Source organism: Numenius arquata, chromosome 7 (assembly GCF_964106895.1).
Source record: "Numenius arquata chromosome 7, bNumArq3.hap1.1, whole genome shotgun sequence".
Lineage (NCBI taxonomy): Eukaryota > Metazoa > Chordata > Aves > Charadriiformes > Scolopacidae > Numenius > Numenius arquata.
Genome location: NC_133582.1, coordinates 16408662 through 16426343, shown reverse-complemented (window position 1 = coordinate 16426343; position 17682 = coordinate 16408662). Strand labels below are relative to the sequence as shown.

Below are 17682 nucleotides of genomic sequence, written 5' to 3'. Positions count from 1 at the left end.
CTCCTTGTGCTGTAGTGACTTCTATTCAAAGTTTATAGAGAGCATTGAAAATATTAACAAATTACATCTTGTGTTCCATGCTGAGAATTTCAAGGTTCTGTTTATGTCAGGGAATGTAGGAATACAAGTAGATGTTGTAAGTCACCAGTTAATAAACTTAGACAAAAGAATAGCATTATTTTAGCCATTGGGAGCTTTAAGGGGAATTTCTGTTTCCCAAAAAATTTTCAAACTGTGAACAGACTTCCCCGTAAACCTGGGAGAAGATTTCTCTTCCTTAGCTTCCCCCGTGGACTCCTTAAAATTAGTTCACTGACAGCAACAGGTGGAAGGCCACTGACCTTAGCAGACCTGAAAAGGCACAGCAGGAAGATGATCAGATCATTATAAAACAAGCTTGAATCTGTTTCTAGTATTTAAGTATCAAGCCAGTTATCCTTAGTTCTGCTTGTGTTTGGGATGCTAATACCCTGTTTATATTCACCAGGCTACCCCTAAGTCCCTTAAATAAATTAAAAAGTCTTGAAAAATAAAACATTTCTTGCTTCCCTTAGTTGGAAATGTTAAACTGTTTTGCATTGATCTGAACTGTAATGACAGAGAAACGTTCTTGCTGCTGTGTTACTGGGCACAAGATCGTGCAAATGCAGATGGTCCTGTTGGCTGAGAGTTCTATGGAACATTTCATCTTGTATTTGAGGATGAGAACATTATTGCAACTGCTGTAGTATTTAGAATTGTTTACCACTTCTTTCTAGTCTCTCTACAAAAGAAAAGGCTAGTCCCTTTAAGTTGAAGATACAAATTTCTCTTGTAATTAGATTTGAATATGACCATTCATTTAAGGACTTGCAGGTGATGATGAGAACTGGTAATTCTGTATTCAGGTACTCATCCCTGTTCCCCCTGAAATACTTTAGATGTTAGTCCAGTCAGAAAACAGTGATGATATATGTTTCAAAACAACATATAGATAAAATTAATCTGTGATATTTATGTTGTTACAGCTCTTTAATGTTGAAAGATGTTGAGCCACAAAGTACCTGTGAATTGGAGGTGGATGCAGTAGCTGCTGACATTTTAAATCAACTGGATATTGAAGGTGAAGTGTTAATAACTTTCTGTGTAAAATGTTTTAGGACAGGAACTATATTGTCATCTTTTTTTAAAGCTCAGCTTAGTTAAGCCACAGTCCAGATTTCAGTGTTAGTGAGTTGTTGATCTGCAAATGTACAAAGTTTAAAAAAAAAATAAAAAATTGAATGAACTCTGAAAGAAAACAGGTTATAAGAACAGCCTATTGTCAGAGCAATAGAAAGAGATTTTTGTTAATGTGTAACAGGAGGTTTCAGACTTATATGGAGAGCAAGTGAAATATTAACATGAAGTATGCATGTGTGTGTACATAATCTATACGTACATACTTGGTGAAAAGACCAGCAAAAGCCAAAGATCTAGATAACAAATAACAGATCTAGAAAAAAAATAAAGTTACAACTTAACTTTTACATAACACTGAATCCTAGAGTAAGGCAAGGATTGCAATTAAAAACATAACAGTTTAGAATGACAGATGAAGAAGAGTGTTAGAATCTAATCGGGGGGGAAGAACGCTTTGTCCCATTGACAGACTTCCCTTCATGTATAATTGCGTATTTCAGCCCAGATTGGCAGGAACCCTGGTTTGCAAGCTATATGGGAAGATGAAAAGCAGCGACGAAGAGACAAATGTGAATCTTCTCAGATTAAGCCACCTGAGTCACAAGGTAAAAAAAAAAAAAAAAAAAAATAAAATTGTGCAGCTGTTTATTGAAAACTTTGAATGAGAAGCAAGCAGGAGGTAGAATTTAAATTGGTTTATCAAGTTTGAGGGCTTTTTAGATGTACTGTTTTTTCAATTCCAAGTTTACTGATTGTCCGGTATTCCAATTTTAAAAGCAAGATACATAACCTTGCATAAAAACATCATGATTCAGCTAGCTGCAAGGCATTCTAGGCAGAATGAATGTATGATAATGACAGTTAATATTGCATGCTTTATTATGGAAAACATTTAAATGTTTAAATACTGCCAAAATTAAATCTATTACCCTGAAGCTTTCCATGGTAGTTTATACACAAGGGCAGTTCCTTTGAATTTCTGTGGAATTATAGCTAAGATAGATGAAAATCCTAAAAGGATGGACAAATCCCTGTATTTTTATGTAAAATTCATTGCACAAGACTGTGCTCTGCAAATTAATTGCATAATGAACAGACCTATTCTCTGTAGCACCTAGGCCATGTTTCTTTTAAAATATGAATGATATTTGGCAAGCAAGCCAAAGGATTGCAAGAAGGAAAGAGGCAGGTTCCTGGCTAAGGCAGACTGCTTTCTGACTGTCTTTTTTTTCTTGTGTTTCTGTGTAATGTTACTCAGGCTGCATAAAACAGTCTTTTCAAAATTGTTCACTGGTGGTTCTTTCCCTTGGTGTAATTGCAACATGATTTGTAAATGCTGTTGATATTCGCGGTTGCAAATGAGATCAATGAGAGTGTGTGAAGTATTTTAAAGTGTTTAAATGCACTTGAAAAATCAGCCCTCAAATTTGGCACTTAAAATTAGTGGACCCTTTAATTTTGAGCCATTTCCTAGTAAAATGAGTAATTTTAGCTGCTCTCTGTGTTGAGAGGTCAAAGTAAAACTGAATAACAAATATTTTTCAAATTTTAAAGACCGTGGATTTGTACCAGCAACAGAGAGTGAAAAATTTTTTCAGAAGAGACTTAAAGAAATCCTCAAGCAAAATGACTTCTCTGTGTAAGTGTTTAGCCATTTGCCATAAAGTATAGTATTCTATGCAAAGCTTAAATATGCATTTAAAAATTGGTTTTCAATTAACTAGAACGTTGTCAGGATCAGTGGACTACAGTAATGGATCAGAGGAGTTCTCTGCTGAGCTAACACTACATTCTGAGGTACTTTCTGCTGAAGCCTTTCAGTGTACGCCAGCTAATATGGTAGAAGTGCATAAAGATAAAAAGATAAACAAAGGTGAGTATTTTTAATAGCATAATTGTTTAGGCATAAATCTATGTCATGCTTTGGCTGTTTATACTATTAGCAGAAGTAAGCCGAGGAAGATCTGATTGTCAGTTATGAAAAGATGAAGAGCATTTTTGCTTTTATTTTCATCACTGTTAGAGTAAGCCTTTTCAAAATTGCCATAGTAAATAATGGAAACATAGTTGACTAGTAAAATCCATTTTAAAGTGGCTTACTTTCATAATATATTGATGTCTGTGACTCTTTGAAGTTTTATCCTTTCTCTTTTTGTTTTTCTTTTAAAAGAATCCAATAGGATACATACTGATAAAGAAGAGGAAGCTGTTATTAATGAAGAAGCGATTTTAAACATTGTGGAGAACAGTCAGAGCTTTCAGCCTTTGTCTCAAAGACTGAGTCAGACTACAGTTTTTAGTGAGTATGACTGGAATGTCTTTTCTTCCAAGCTATTTTATTGTTCCACAGTCTTTGTTGTGTTCACTTATGTTACCAGTCATGAAAGAAAGTTAAGTAGTTTACCTCAGAGTTTGTCAAGCAGATTGAGACTTCACAGACACACACCCTCCACCAGCCCCAAAAAAAGCACCTTATATTTTCTAAAAATGTTACCAGGACAGTGTACTTGTAGAGGCTACTGTGCTTTACTGGTTCACAAAGCCTGTCCCCTTGCCAGATCAGCTCAATGCAATTCCTTATGGGTATAGCTCTTCCTTATGCTCGTAGGGCTATAGGACTAAAACTAACAGAATAAAGAGGATTTTGACTGTCTATCCGTGATATTCTTGCAGTTACAGCATCTTTCTTACATTATGGAAAAGAACATGCTCATGGGCTATGTTTAGAAGCTCAGCTGTCTGGAGTTACTGGGGGATAGTAGGCCGATAATGAGAGGCAAGTTGCAGCAGAGCATTTCCCAGAATTTATGGATAAAAAAGAATAGTTAAAGGCAAAGAAACAAGAAGCAAAATGTTAAAGGGGGCAAGAAGAACCATGACATTAAACAAATGTGAATGGCACGAGGGGGAAACAACAGAAAATAACACAACAAAGGAACTTGTTTGAAAAGCTACTTCAGGTAGAACTAGCTCAAATACTCCAGAGGATATGAAAAGCACATAGTTAGTGCTATCTCTATGTATACATTCTACGTAAACATAAAGTATAATGTTGATATGCGCTACAGTTGATACTACAACGTGGGAGGGAAATACCTAAAACCCATAGCCTTCAGTGCTTTTGATACATGTATGGTGTGAATATGTGCGTGGGCAACAAGACACAATATGGGCAACAATATATGCCTATGGGTAATACAATATACAATCTTTTCTTGCAAAGAAAGGAGGAGTGGATGGAGTGAGATTAAGAGTGTTTTTCAGTGCTGTTTTATTTTGCAGAAAGTAGGCGAGATTTTGGTTATGGGAGCTTTATAGGCAAGGATTTGGATTTATCGAGAGAACTATAACTAAAGAACTTACGTGGGAGCTGGCAAACATCAGCATTGATTTATCATTTTTTTTTTTGGAGTGAGAAGATTTTGCTGAGAGGATGGGAAGTGACTAAAATAATATATAGGGTATGTCTTAGGACTATGCATTTGAATTGCTCCTACCAAATACGAGTGTTGAAATGGTCTGTTTGTTCCAGTGGTTAGGAAATCAAATGGCTTTTTCTTTCTTTTTTGTTGTCTTTTTTCTTCTTATCATGGGGCTCCTAATTACTGGTGTCTTGTATGACTAGGAGTAACATGCTGCGTCTTTGGGTCTCATGCTCTTTCATAACATGGACTAGTCTTTACTATGCCTTTGTAGAGTTATAGTGTCACAGGGGCTGTGAAGCGTGCTACTTCTACTGCGGCGGCTGTGAGGTACACAACAAGCTTTATATTAATGGGAAGTAAAGGCTGGAGTTTAATGATGGACCTCACAAAGGGCAAAAGAGCCAAGAACAAAAAGTATAATTGAAAGTGGGTTAATTCAGAACTCTGGCAAAGGGGAAGGATTCCATTCTAAATTGTTGCATGGTATCTTGTGAAGCCTTTGTAAAATATGGAAAATGCCTTCCTCACCAATGTTGAGACTTATTTTATATGATTCTCAGGATCATTGTAAATCATATGATATTTCCTGAGGAAGGAAAGTAGAGATTGTAGTTCTTCAGCCAGAGGAGGAGAGAAGTAACAAAGATGCCTGGTAGACTGGAGATCATAAATTGGTTATGAGGTCAGATGAAAGGTAAGCAGGAGGAGAGTGAGAAAAAAATTGTGACTTGGAAGGATGTTTAAGAAATAAAAACCAAGAATGAGAAGGCAAGTGCGTGAGTTAGTGTAAACTTGGGTCAAATAAAGGAGGAAAAAAAAAAAATCTAAGGGAGGAGTGAAACCAGGTAAACTTTCAGTGTTTAGAGGAACCTAGAAAGAGAATAGGTTATAGTGAAAAGTGAGATGAAGTTAAGCATTATAGTAAAGGGCAGAAGGAAAGATGAACTAGTTGGTCTAAATCAGCCTCACCTTTCATGAGATGCAGTGATTGAAAGTCTTCCAAGTGATACAGAGAAGTGCCCAACAAAGTTCAAAGTTAATGCAGCCATTGAAATGGTGAGAGCAAGAGAAGGCACTGGTGTTTCAGAAGCTGGCACTCATGCTGAAATAAAAGGGGAAACTGAGGCTTTACTGAATGTGAGGAGGTAATAGGAGGGCAGAGAGAGAGAGAAGTGCTTCCACTAAATCTACTACAATCAGAAGAGGAGGGCAGAAATAAAAGAAGGTTGTCAAGACTCTAGATAAAGATCTAGAAAAGATAACAAATCATAAAACTTGAAAAAATAAGGTATGAAAAGAGCTTTGTTTCTGTAGCCTGTCTTGCTTTAGACAGTAATGAACTAGTAGATTTCAAAATGTTGAGGGTGGTTTTGGTTTTGCTTGTTTGGTTTGGTTTTTTACTGGTAGACTATAACTAGTCATTTACAAGTAGAACAAAATACAGATTCTACTTGTATGGGCTTTTTCTGCAGTGGACAGTAGTGCTGATGAGGCCATGATTGATCTGTTGGCTGGATTGGAGAATGATGGATATCAGATGGGACATCACAATATGCTCTCTCATCGTCGTTCTCTTGGAAGCTGTCGAAATTCTCAGAACAGTGATGATGAAGAAAATGAGCCACAGTGCGAGAAAGAAGAAATGGAACTTAGCTTGTTAATGTCCCAAAGGTGGGACAGTAGCATTGAAGAACCTGGACCAAAAAGAAGGTATGCATGTGATTTTCTTTTCTTAATATGTTCTTTTCTGCCAGATCCTTCCTCCCTCCCACCGTTTTTGCAACTGTGTGGTGAGCTTACTGAGCTGTAGAGAGGTCTCTGACAGCACTGGAAAAATCTGTGCAGTACTTGGGATAGGATGCAGTTGTTCAGATGATGTTGTGAATTGTCAGTTTTATATGGAAATAAAGATTAAATGTTTAGGTTTGGCTAGACCTAAGCTTCTAGTTTGCTGTTTGAGGAAAAATTGAGTAGGTTTTTTGTCTTACTAATCCAAAGACAAAAAAAACTTTAGTTGTAACCTCCATTTAAGGTCACACCTTGGATGTAGTACAGATGTTAAGATGTATCTTGTACATCACATGTGCCTGTAAGTTTTACTGAAGTGAATATTTAAGAAGTAGTCTTATGAAGACTGACCCAGAAGCCTAAGAAAAACACCCATTTATTTCCATGCTCAAAGCTTAAATCAAAACATGAATGTTGCTCACTCTGCTGGACTGCTAAAGGTCAGCAGCTTGGATATTTTTAAGGCCAAGATTCTTGGAACACCTTCTCAGGTTGTAATGACCTTTTGTACAGTCCACACTGACAGACGTTGAAAGAAGCTATATCCAGTTTCTCTTCACCCCTGCTTTGGGCAGACCTTCTGGTATTTATAATTCTATTTGAAAGATGAGAGACTTCACAGACATAACATTTTGATATTTGATTTTTACATCAGAAATCATAATTATACTACGATTCAGAGACCAAGAGAGGCATAGAAATATTTAATCTTTTCTTTCCTGAAGACATACAGAAAAGTTGTCACAGAATCAAAAGTTAGATCATTAGTCTCCTAGTTCTAGAGATAATTCATCTCTAAAGCTACTTTTCCTGTCTGACCTTTGATTTTATTTTTTTTTCCCCTCACAGTAGTCTGAAAAGTTGGAATTTCCATCTAAAACACTTCAGTCTAGTGGTAGTTTCTGTGTAAAACCAGCCTATATCTTGCAGAATTTATTAGCTCAGACACAGCTCTGGATGGGCATGACTGTATAACTTCTGGAGTCAGATAGGGTCCTGAAGCAATTAACTGCTTTTATGCAATAAAGAATCCTATTTAAAAACTCATCAGACTTGATGACGTGGCTTATGCTCATATTTGCCTACATCTCAATCCCAGACAGAAAGCACTAGGGAGAATGTACGTATTGGGTACCTCCGCAGGGAGTCAACTCCTGTTCAGAGGGAATTACAAGCTTTGATTCGGTGTGATCTCTGCAAAATTTGGCCTGACTTCAGAACAGAGCACAGGTGTCTCTGCTCCCTGCATAATTCTTCTCATGCATAGAGCCAGTTTGACTCTGACAATGGATCCAATCTTATTCTGCTCAGACTCATTCTATCTGTACTGCTTCCTAATGTATCCTACCATATATATCTGTACTATCACTTTTCTGTTATTGGGTATTCACCAATCTTCCATTATCTCAGAAAATATATTGAGATGATGAGGAGTAACAACATCCTACTGACTGAATTGAGTGACTTGGGTTTGATTTGTCCTGAACTGGAGAAAAAAGCCCATTGAGACTTGGACTGGTTTATCATGCTGTGTTACACAAATTTTACGGGAATCTAAACTGATGGTCTTGAATGCAGAGAGATCCAAGTTATTATCTGTGGAATTTGTTTCCAGCCTGACTGAGTTTACTGAAGTTGACAAAGATTTGCTTCATGCACAGAACTACAGCGTAATTCACATTGGAAGAAACTGGAAGAAATGCTATGTAGTCCAGTGCCCTGGTCAAAGAACTTTGGGTAGATCAGTTGCTCAGGGTCTTGTCTGGTCAAGGTTTGGGTATCTCCAAAGAGAGAGATTGCATAGCCTATAAGGACAACATGTTCCAGTGTTTGAACATCCTCATCATGAAGAATGTTTTCCTTGTACACAATATTGCCTGAGGCAGCCCTGTTCTCGTTGCCCTTTTCATATCACTGCACACCTCTGAATCTGGTTTCATCTTCTTCATACCCACCCATCAGATACTTGACAAGTGCAACAAGATCTCCTCGTAGTTTTTTCTCAAGACGGAATAAATCCTGTTCCTTCACCTCTCCTTATATATCATGTACTCTAGCCCTCAGTCACCCTGGTGCTCCTCAGCTGGATTTACTCCAGTTTGTCAGTGTCTTTCTTGTAGTGGGATGCCAAATCTCCATATGGAGCCTCACAACTACTGAAATTGGCTACAGTCTTCCAGTCACAGCCCAAGATGAAACTGACTGCCTTTGCTCCAAAGGCATACTGCACACTCATGTTCAACTAGTTGTCCACCAGGGCTTTTGCATCCTTTTCCACAAGGCCGCTACCTAGCCAGCTCTCTCCTTGCCTGTAGCAGTGCATGGGGTTATTTCATCCCATTTGTGGGACATTTGGATTTGTCTTTTTTGAGGTCCATGAGGTTCCTGTCAGCTCATTCCCCAGCCTATTGAGATCCCTTGGAATAGCAGCCCCACTCTCCAGAGTACTGATTGCTCTCCTCAGTTTGATATTCATTTGCGTTTGGATCTGAATGTCTTTGCACAGTTCTTTTCCATGTTTTAGGAACACAGAAGAGGGAGAACTAAGCTCACTTAGATCATGACAACTGTGTACCTAGCTGTGCTTGTTAGTTAGGTCTCTCTTCCAAGGCATGCTCTTTCCAGACTTGAGTTAGTCTGGAAATTATATAGCCATATTTGAGCCAATTGTTCCTGACGTAATAAACATGGCTTGATCTAAGTTGGTTGGGTGCTGAGCACATTCAGATGTGTGTGGTGTTATGATACATATAATTCATGCTGTGGTCAAACTCCACAGAAAAGAGTTCTTCAAAGGTAGGTGGTATTTAGGTTATTGTGGGTTTTCCTTTCTGTAACTTCAAAACCTTTGTACTTATACCTTTTAAGGTACTACACAATAATGTTTTGAATATATTAAGCTACTAGGATAGATTATTGTTATTTTAAAACCAACACCGCCCCCATCCCCCAAACCTCAGTTCCTTAATATTTATCTGGATTTCTCTCTTGTAGTCTCAGAATAGCTTATTTCTATGAATTACTATGTCCATCTCACACTTCATTTTAAAGAAGAAGAAATCAAATTCCTACATGCTTCTAGAGTTGTCATATACCAGAGGGTTTGTTTTGGGGGGTTTTCTGTAGATGCTTTTTCTTTTTTTTTTTTTTCCCCTCATGTAAAGCCATGCCACTTTACAAACCTGAAAAATTTATAGAAGCTTTTCTTTGTAGATTTACTACTTTTTTTTTTTCCCCAGCAGATTTATGACTGTAAAAATGACAGTGTAGATCAGTTAACTTAGTAAAAGCGGCTTAAGTTTAGCAACAGCAACTTCAGAATGTTCAAGGAGGGATGGAACCAAACATTGTTTTGATGGTTGTGCTTTAGTTAAGCCTGCGAAGAGAGAGAATTGTTATCTTTTTTTTTTTTTTTTAAGGAATCTTTACTGTATTATAAGCCTCTGTTTGCTAAAAGCTAAACTGAAATAATTTTGTATGGTTGGTTTAGTCTTCAAATTTCAAGCACTTTCAAGCAATGAAATTAAATTTCGTTAAAATTGAAATAAAATTAGGCATTTTAATGCCTTCTCTCTAACTTCTTAAGCTAGTGAATCCTGCTGATTTTGTCTGTAGTTTTTTAAATGGTTGGCTACCACTGTCGTCTCTTAAAATAGTAACATTGAATAGTATTTTAAGTTTCTCAGTGAGAAATGTAACAATTTTTTGTCTGCTTCCCTTTGCTTCCCCAAATAACACAGCCACATAGCACCACACCCCTTTGCTTTCAAGGTTCCCTGTGGCTATTGGTATTTTCTAAGAGAAGTATTGTGCATTAATTAGTTCCTTCATTTTCTCTAGGTCAGCTGGCAAAAATATGCATCGAAGTTCAACAGAAGAGGATTCATCTTCAGAGGAAGAAATGGAGTGGAGTGGTAACAATATGCTCCTAACTAATCTCTCTATACCTCAGTTAGATGGGACTGCAGATGAAAATGGTGGTAAGTAAATAGGAAAAAACAGCCTTGGAAGTTGAATTATTACCTGGGTCATAGTTCATTTTCAGATCAATTTGCTAATTCTCAAAAGTGCGTACCGTTTTCAATTCCTTTTTCAATTGGAAGGAAATGCTCTCAACAGATTGCAGAAGCAGGCCCTTAACATCTTCCTTATAAGCCAACAATATTTTAATCTCAATGCCCTCAACAAATTACCAGAATCTGCTTTTCCTATTGAATTAATGATCAAAAAAAGGGCATTGTTTTATTCGTTTTACGGAAAAGATTGTTACCTTGTTGCAAGGGGTATTTTTCTGTTACTATTTGTTATGCAAATATGTTAAAATTAATGATTCTGTAGGATCATTTATCCTGCTAGGATTTCATTGTAAATAGTCATTGTACTATTGTGTGAATTTAGATGGTTCTTTGCTTTGCTAGTATTTACCACACATGCTAAAATACAGTGAGCCTTTGTTTTAGCCTACCTTTCGTTCAGCAGATTGCATGTTCACGTCTTGGTATTGCATGAGTTAAAAATATGCAGTGACAAAACTGATGCAGAGGAAACTACCTTTCAAAATCTATAAAAAATAAATTAATGTGTAAAGATATCTCTTGCCATCTCTTTATAACCTGCTGTCTTTGATCAAATAACCTTAGTTAATACAATGCACATTTTGAGATTAGGCAAATATATAAATATTATTTTTTGTTTCATTAGACAATCTGTATATTTTCGCATTTATAAAATTCTGTTGAGCAAAACAATGGAAAATGTATGGATCTTGTGGGGAAAAATATGTATCTGTATCCAGGTTTTTGTCATGATTAGGTTCACTTTTCTTTGTGGTCTAATCAACAGTAATTGTTCTTCTTTGTTTAGAAATGTTGTATTAGTCATACTTCATTGCCTTTGAAATTTGTGTTAACATCACTTTGTACAGAAGCTTCTTTAATCCGTAGTACAAACTGGTTAATGTAAAATCTTGTTTGTGCTCATGTATGTACCTAATTTCCTATTTTATTGCATTTGCTCTTCGGGACAGAAATGTAATCCTTTACAAAATTTCTGTATTAGTTTATGTCTCTTGAAGATAATTGACAAAAATAACAAACATCGTATATTAGTACATACAATACATATGTCTTAATATAGCTGTTAGCAATTCTGTATTAGAGAAAGTGAGCTATTATTACATAGGCAACCACAGCTATTCTGTGTTCACTGTTCAAAGCATAGTTTGCTTTTTCCTTTGCTGTCATAGATATAATGGTAGGGTTAATATGTGACTTGTTGTACTACTAATATGATTTGGTTTTGCAAAATATGTAATTGTCATTTCCCTATTTGCAGTACTTTGTAATTTAATGTAAAAAGGGATGCTTCTGGCTAATGAGACTGTATCTTAAATCATTGTTTAAATTTTGGAATATTTTAAGTATATGAAATATCACATGCAGAAGAATGTCAGTTTAGAATGAGTTTATTACCACAAACTTTTACATCAGCTCTTATAGTAGGAGATACAGTAAATTCAAAACAGATGTCAGTCCAGTTCATCTAAATTAGAAAATGCTTATCTACACATGAACCTGTGTCTGTAACATCTGACTGACTGACAATACTTTTGTAATTTTTGTATCTGAATAGTCAGGTATCCCCCAAGTGTTCTTTGACACTTCACTGAACTCCCATTTTCTTGGTTTTCAGTTAATCATCGTTCTTTGTGTGGACTACTACCCTCAAAGAATCATAGGCAGCATCTCCTAGCCGTGTTTCACAGCTCAGGGACTCTGTGTATGCATTAGAAAATGTTATTAGAAACAGATTGAGACTTCCTTTTATTTATGTCACCCAGCAACAAATAAATTGCTAAGCTGAAGGCAGCATGGATCTTAAGATAATCCTCAAATTGGCTGAGACTCACAGTAAAGGCCCAAAGGATCCCCCGTCTAGTGTGACAGTGTGTAGGCCATACAACGTGTTTCCCAACTCCTGTCACCCTTCAACATTTCAGCTAAAAATGTGGACACATGAACAAAATGCTGTGTGCCAGGAGCTCTGTGGTAGCTGCCTCTTTGCAAAGGAATAAATTCCTTCAAATTACTTGGTGTTCATTGTGGTTATGAGCAAGCACATAGCTGCTGCAAACCAGTTGTTAATTTGTGACTTACCACCTGCCTGTCCACACTTACCCTGCAGTAAATGCCATGAAAGTATCAGTGAAGGAGAGAAATCGTCCCGGGTACCGTGTGATGAGTCTGCACAGGGCAGTTACCACAGCACATGCTGGGCACAGATCTGTGTGGGAACGTTAATGTGTGGGAACTAATATGAGTTCATCATCTGACTAAATGATGCAAGCTCCTTGCATAAACACCTGAATGGGCGGCGGATCACTCTGCTTTATAGAAGTACAGCAAACTACCTATGCCTGGCGCACAGGACAGTTAATACAAAGCTCTTGCCATGTTGTAAGACTACTTTAGCTTTCTGTGCAATGGCTTTTCTATATGAGGAAATTCATCTAAGTTCTTTGTTTTTCAGAGCCAATGAGCATGCATACTTCTCAGGGACAAAGCAGGATACAAGCTTTTCTAGAAATCAGTCTGTATTTAGTTATCTGAAAGTTATTTTTAGAAGCCTTCTTTCATAAAATGAGTATGAAATCGCTGGCAATTGTATGCAAGTGTATCATTTAGGAGTAACTGACAGAATGGCTGAGACACAAATATGCTGACAATGTGATTTTGATAAAGCAACTTATGTACTCAGGGTCTGTAATTGTCATGATCATAAATGCAATGTGATTTAGAAGAGGTTTGTTTCTTCTTTGGATGGGTGGGCTTTCAGGAAAATATCATTAAAATGTTTAGTTGCCTTAGATTATTTTTTTTTTCCACAGGAAAACTAGAGTAAAATTGCTTGTCTTCCATTTCAGACAATCCTTTGAATAATGAAAGTTCTCGAACTCACTCCTCCGTCATTGCAACAAGCAAAATGTCTGTAAAGACCTCAATCTTTCACAAAGATGCTGCTACGCTAGAACCCCCATCTTCTGCTAAAATTACTTTTCAGTGTAAACACACAAGTGCCCTTTCTAACCATGTTTTGAATAATGAAGATTTAGTAGAAGACCTCTCACAACCAAACACAGAAACAAGACCTGAACTTTCAGTCCATTCTCTTACAAAAGAAAGCACTTACTCAGCAAAGTACCCAGCTCCATTCAGCAATAGTACCCATGCAGAAAACTCTCACAAAGAGAGTAACAAGAAAGATACTCTCCCAGTTCCTTCACGTGAAAATAATATTTTTGAGTATGAAGACGATATTTCATCAGTGAGCAGACAGATACCTAGTAGGAAGTATACTAGCATCAGAAAGGCTGAAAAGGATGTCTCTTTTATGCATGTGGCCCGCCACATTGGTGACAGCATGTTGAATAAAAATTTATTTAACTTCTCTGATTTGAGCCACTCCAGCCACTCCAAAGGTAAAATGTCCTCTGAAGTAAATGAGAAGTCCAGCAGTGCAAGTATAAATAGTTTTTTTCCAGCAACAGTTACAGAAAATTGTGAATTGGTGTCTTGTTCAGGAGGCAGTCGGACTGTGGTACATTCACTTGAAAATAACACTGATGAAGGTGGCCTTAATAAGCTTAAAATTAGGTATGAAGAATTTCAGGAGCATAAGGCAGAAAAGCCAAGCCTCAGTCAACAAGCAGCACATTATATGTTCTTTCCTAGTGTTGTTCTTTCTAATTGTCTCAGTCGACCACAGAAGTTAGCTCCCGTGACTTATAAATTACAGCAAGGCAACAAACAGTCCAGGTTGAAGCTGAACAAAAAGAAACATAGTTTTATCAATCATCAGGAGCCTGCAAGTGTAAACGATGTTGCATCAGTGAAGGAAAGCTGCTATACACAAAGTAATGCTTATAGTACCATTCCTGATAAGGATAGTGCTTTACCTAGTGACTTGGTTCAAGTTCCTCTTGAGGCTTTTGAAAACAAAATGCCTACAAGTACTGCTAATTATACTGACTGCCAGTTTGCAGATGGCTCTCTTGAAACTGAGCAGTCATTTGGATTATGTGGGAATAAATACACTCTCCGAACTAAACGGAAGGTAAATTATGAGACTGAAGACAGTGAATCAAGCTTTGTCGCACACAACTCAAAAATTCATCTACCTCAACCGATAGAAAGTGTTGAAAGTTTGGATGGGTCTCAGAAGTCTCGAAAGCGTAGAAAACTTTCTAAAAAATTGCCACCTGTTATTATTAAATATATTATCATCAATAGATTTAGAGGGAGAAAAAATATGCTTGTTAAACTAGGGAAAGTAGATTCTAGTGAGGAAAGAGTAGTACTCACAGAGGAAAAGATGAACTTATATAAAAAGCTTGCACCTTTAAAGGACTTTTGGCCAAAAGTTCCTGACTCTCCTGCAACCAAATATCCTATTTATCCACTAACACCAAAGAAAAGTCACAAAAGGAAAGCAAAACATAAGTCAACCAAGAAAAAAGCTGGAAAACCACAAAAAACAGGTAGTAAAAATATTAAAAGAACTTTATCTTTCAGAAAAAGGACTCATACAATTCTTTCTCCTCCTTCGCCATCCTACAATGCTGAAGCTGAAGACTGTGATTATAACTATAGTGATGTTATGTCTAAGTTAGGTTTTCTTTCTGAGAGAAGCACAAGCCCAGTGAACACATCTCCACCTCGCTGCTGGTCTCCCACTGATCCAAAAGCAGAAGAAATTTTGACCAACCTGGACAGAGAAGCTTTATTTAGTAGGGGGCCCAATATGTACAACAGCAAGGCTGTTAATTCTAGTGTAGGAAAAAATAGTCGAGCAAAAACTCAGGTTAAGAAATGCAAAAAGAAATTTGCTAGCCCTACTGTATCTACCAAGAAAAAGAAAAAGATTAATCAGGCTGATAAAACAGCAGATGATGGAAAGAAGAAACCTAGAACAAAACAAAGACAAAAAACAGCTGAAAAAGCGTCCTCAAGAAAACGCGTTGTATTAAAAGATGAAAAAGGAAATACGCGCTCTACTGCAGAAGTGAAATTCACGTTGAAACATCAAGATCTGCCTGAGATTTCTTACAACTCTGTCAACTCACAACCACTTCATAACCGGAAAGATAGTTCTCTTCCTGGCTATTCAGCAGGATATCTACCATCAGCACAGCTCCCTTCAGCACCTGATGCACAAGGTAATTCATCAGGCTGTTTTCATTCATTGATGGAAATTGATAAGCCTGTAGATGCACAGTGTTTACTTGCTCCACGAGAAGACCCTCATGCATCTCTTGCATCTACTCCTGTGGCACCTGAAAGGGAAGTACCAAAAATGAGCTCTCAAAGGCCCAGGACTCAAAGTGCTATATTTAGAATGAAGGATTCTGCTCTCATTCAAAACATATTTGATCCGTCTAATCACTCAACTCAGGTAACACAGAATGCACGCATCGCTACAGATAAGACTTCTGCAAAAGCGGAAGAGATAAAAAATTTGCAAAACAGATACTTACCACCAGCTGGGAAATTAAATGAAGCTTGTGACTCTTTGGACACAGCGAAGATGGATCAGTTACATGCAACTAACTATTTGCATTGTAAAGACAATAATCAACAGCAGATTTTTTGTTTACCAGAGGCATCCAAGCATTCTGATCCTTGTTCTTCTATTCTTAAGTCATCTGAGGAAAGCCCTGGGCCACTTCAGTTGCCTAAGAACTGTTTTGTAACGTCTTTGAAGAGTCCAGTGAAACAGTTAAATTGGGATCAAAACCAGAGAGGATTTATTTTGGATATGTCACATTTTAAACCCGAAACAGTAAAACAAAGGTGTCTGTCAGAAACAACTGTGCAACCAAAACCCATCTCCCAGTATAAAAACAGGACTATAGTGGCCCCATCAGCGTTCAGTGAAGGACAGTCTGGGCTAGCTGTTTTGAAAGAGTTACTCCAGAAGAGGCAGCAGAAAGCTCAGAATGCAAACACTGCACAGGAACCATTACCAGCTAAAACACAGCTGAGCAGGAGTGTACCATGCCCTCTTGAACAGAATAAAGCAATCAAAAGGTCACGGTCAGTCGCATCGCCAAGAAAATCTCGTGCTCCCAGGAATACAAAACCTAAAGAAAAAACACCAAAACTTTCAAAAATGGAATCTTTAAGCCAGCAGATCACTAGTCGCATTGATCACTCTGTGTCTGATGACAGCCCCATTTTTTTTTCAGACCCTGGTTTTGAAAGCTGCTACTCACTTGAAGACAGCTTGTCTCCAGACCACAATTATAACTTTGATATTAATACTATCGGGCAAACTGGATTTTGCAGTTTTTATTCCGCAAGTCAGTTTGTCCCAGCAGATCAAAATTTGCCCCAGAAATTCTTGAGTGATGCAGTTCAAGATCCTGGTTCTGGACAAACAACAGAAAATGACTTTCTGAGTCATAACGACCAAAAACCTGAGGAAGAAAAGCAGCGTTCTTCAAGCACAAGTAAGTGGATAAGGTCTGGTGCCCTGAGCCCTGAGCTTTTTGAGAAAACCTCACTGGATAATAATGAGAACCACTGCCATAGCCAACGGAGGAAAAATGTTCATTCTTCAGCTTCTAGATCTAATTCTATTGATACTCCTTGTACGCAAGAGACTGAGGTCTGTTTAAATGAAAAATTCAAATTGAATAGAAATTCAGTAAATAAAGAGAGATTTCTTAACCTTCCTCAGCCAACCAGCTCAGACTGGATTCAAAGCCACATTAGAAAAGAAACCACTTTTGAACCCTGTCAACCACTTGATTCAGTTAATACCTCTTTTACATCCATATTGTCTTCTCCTGATGGTGAACTTATAGATGCAGCTTCTGAGGATTTAGAATTATATGTTTCGAGAAACAATGAGGCATTAACTCCAACTCCAGATAGTTCACCAAGATCAACCAGTTCTCCCTCACAGTCAAAGAATGGAAGTTTTACACCTCGTACTGCTCACATTCTTAAGCCTCTCATGTCCCCACCTAGTCGTGAAGAAATCATGGCAACTTTGCTGGATCATGATCTTGCAGAAACAATTTATCAGGAACCATTTTGCAGCAATCCTTCAGATGCTCCAGAAAAGCCAAGGTACTGTGTTAAATGCATTTCTTTCTACATATGCTTGTGATTATATTAAATTTAATTTATTACTGTAAACAATTTTATGCTGTTATTTGGCACAGATTCATGAAAGATCCCATCTGATATAGCTACATTTGAAGTTGAAAATTACTGTACTTCCTGTGCAAATACCCATTTTTATT

The 17682-nt window shown here is 37.4% G+C and overlaps 1 protein-coding gene across 1 annotated transcript in view; it reads left to right on the top strand.

Annotated features, from left to right (window-relative positions):
- REV3L (REV3 like, DNA directed polymerase zeta catalytic subunit) overlaps positions 1-17682 on the top strand; it is a 117183-nt gene that overhangs the window by 59204 nt on the left and 40297 nt on the right. Inside the window, exons 6-13 of the mRNA XM_074150943.1 lie at positions 1008-1102; positions 1662-1766; positions 2716-2800; positions 2886-3038; positions 3342-3460; positions 6059-6296; positions 10215-10354; positions 13297-17506. Of these exons, the coding sequence (XP_074007044.1) occupies positions 1008-1102; positions 1662-1766; positions 2716-2800; positions 2886-3038; positions 3342-3460; positions 6059-6296; positions 10215-10354; positions 13297-17506 (5145 nt within the window). The remainder of the gene's footprint in view (positions 1-1007; positions 1103-1661; positions 1767-2715; positions 2801-2885; positions 3039-3341; positions 3461-6058; positions 6297-10214; positions 10355-13296; positions 17507-17682) is intronic.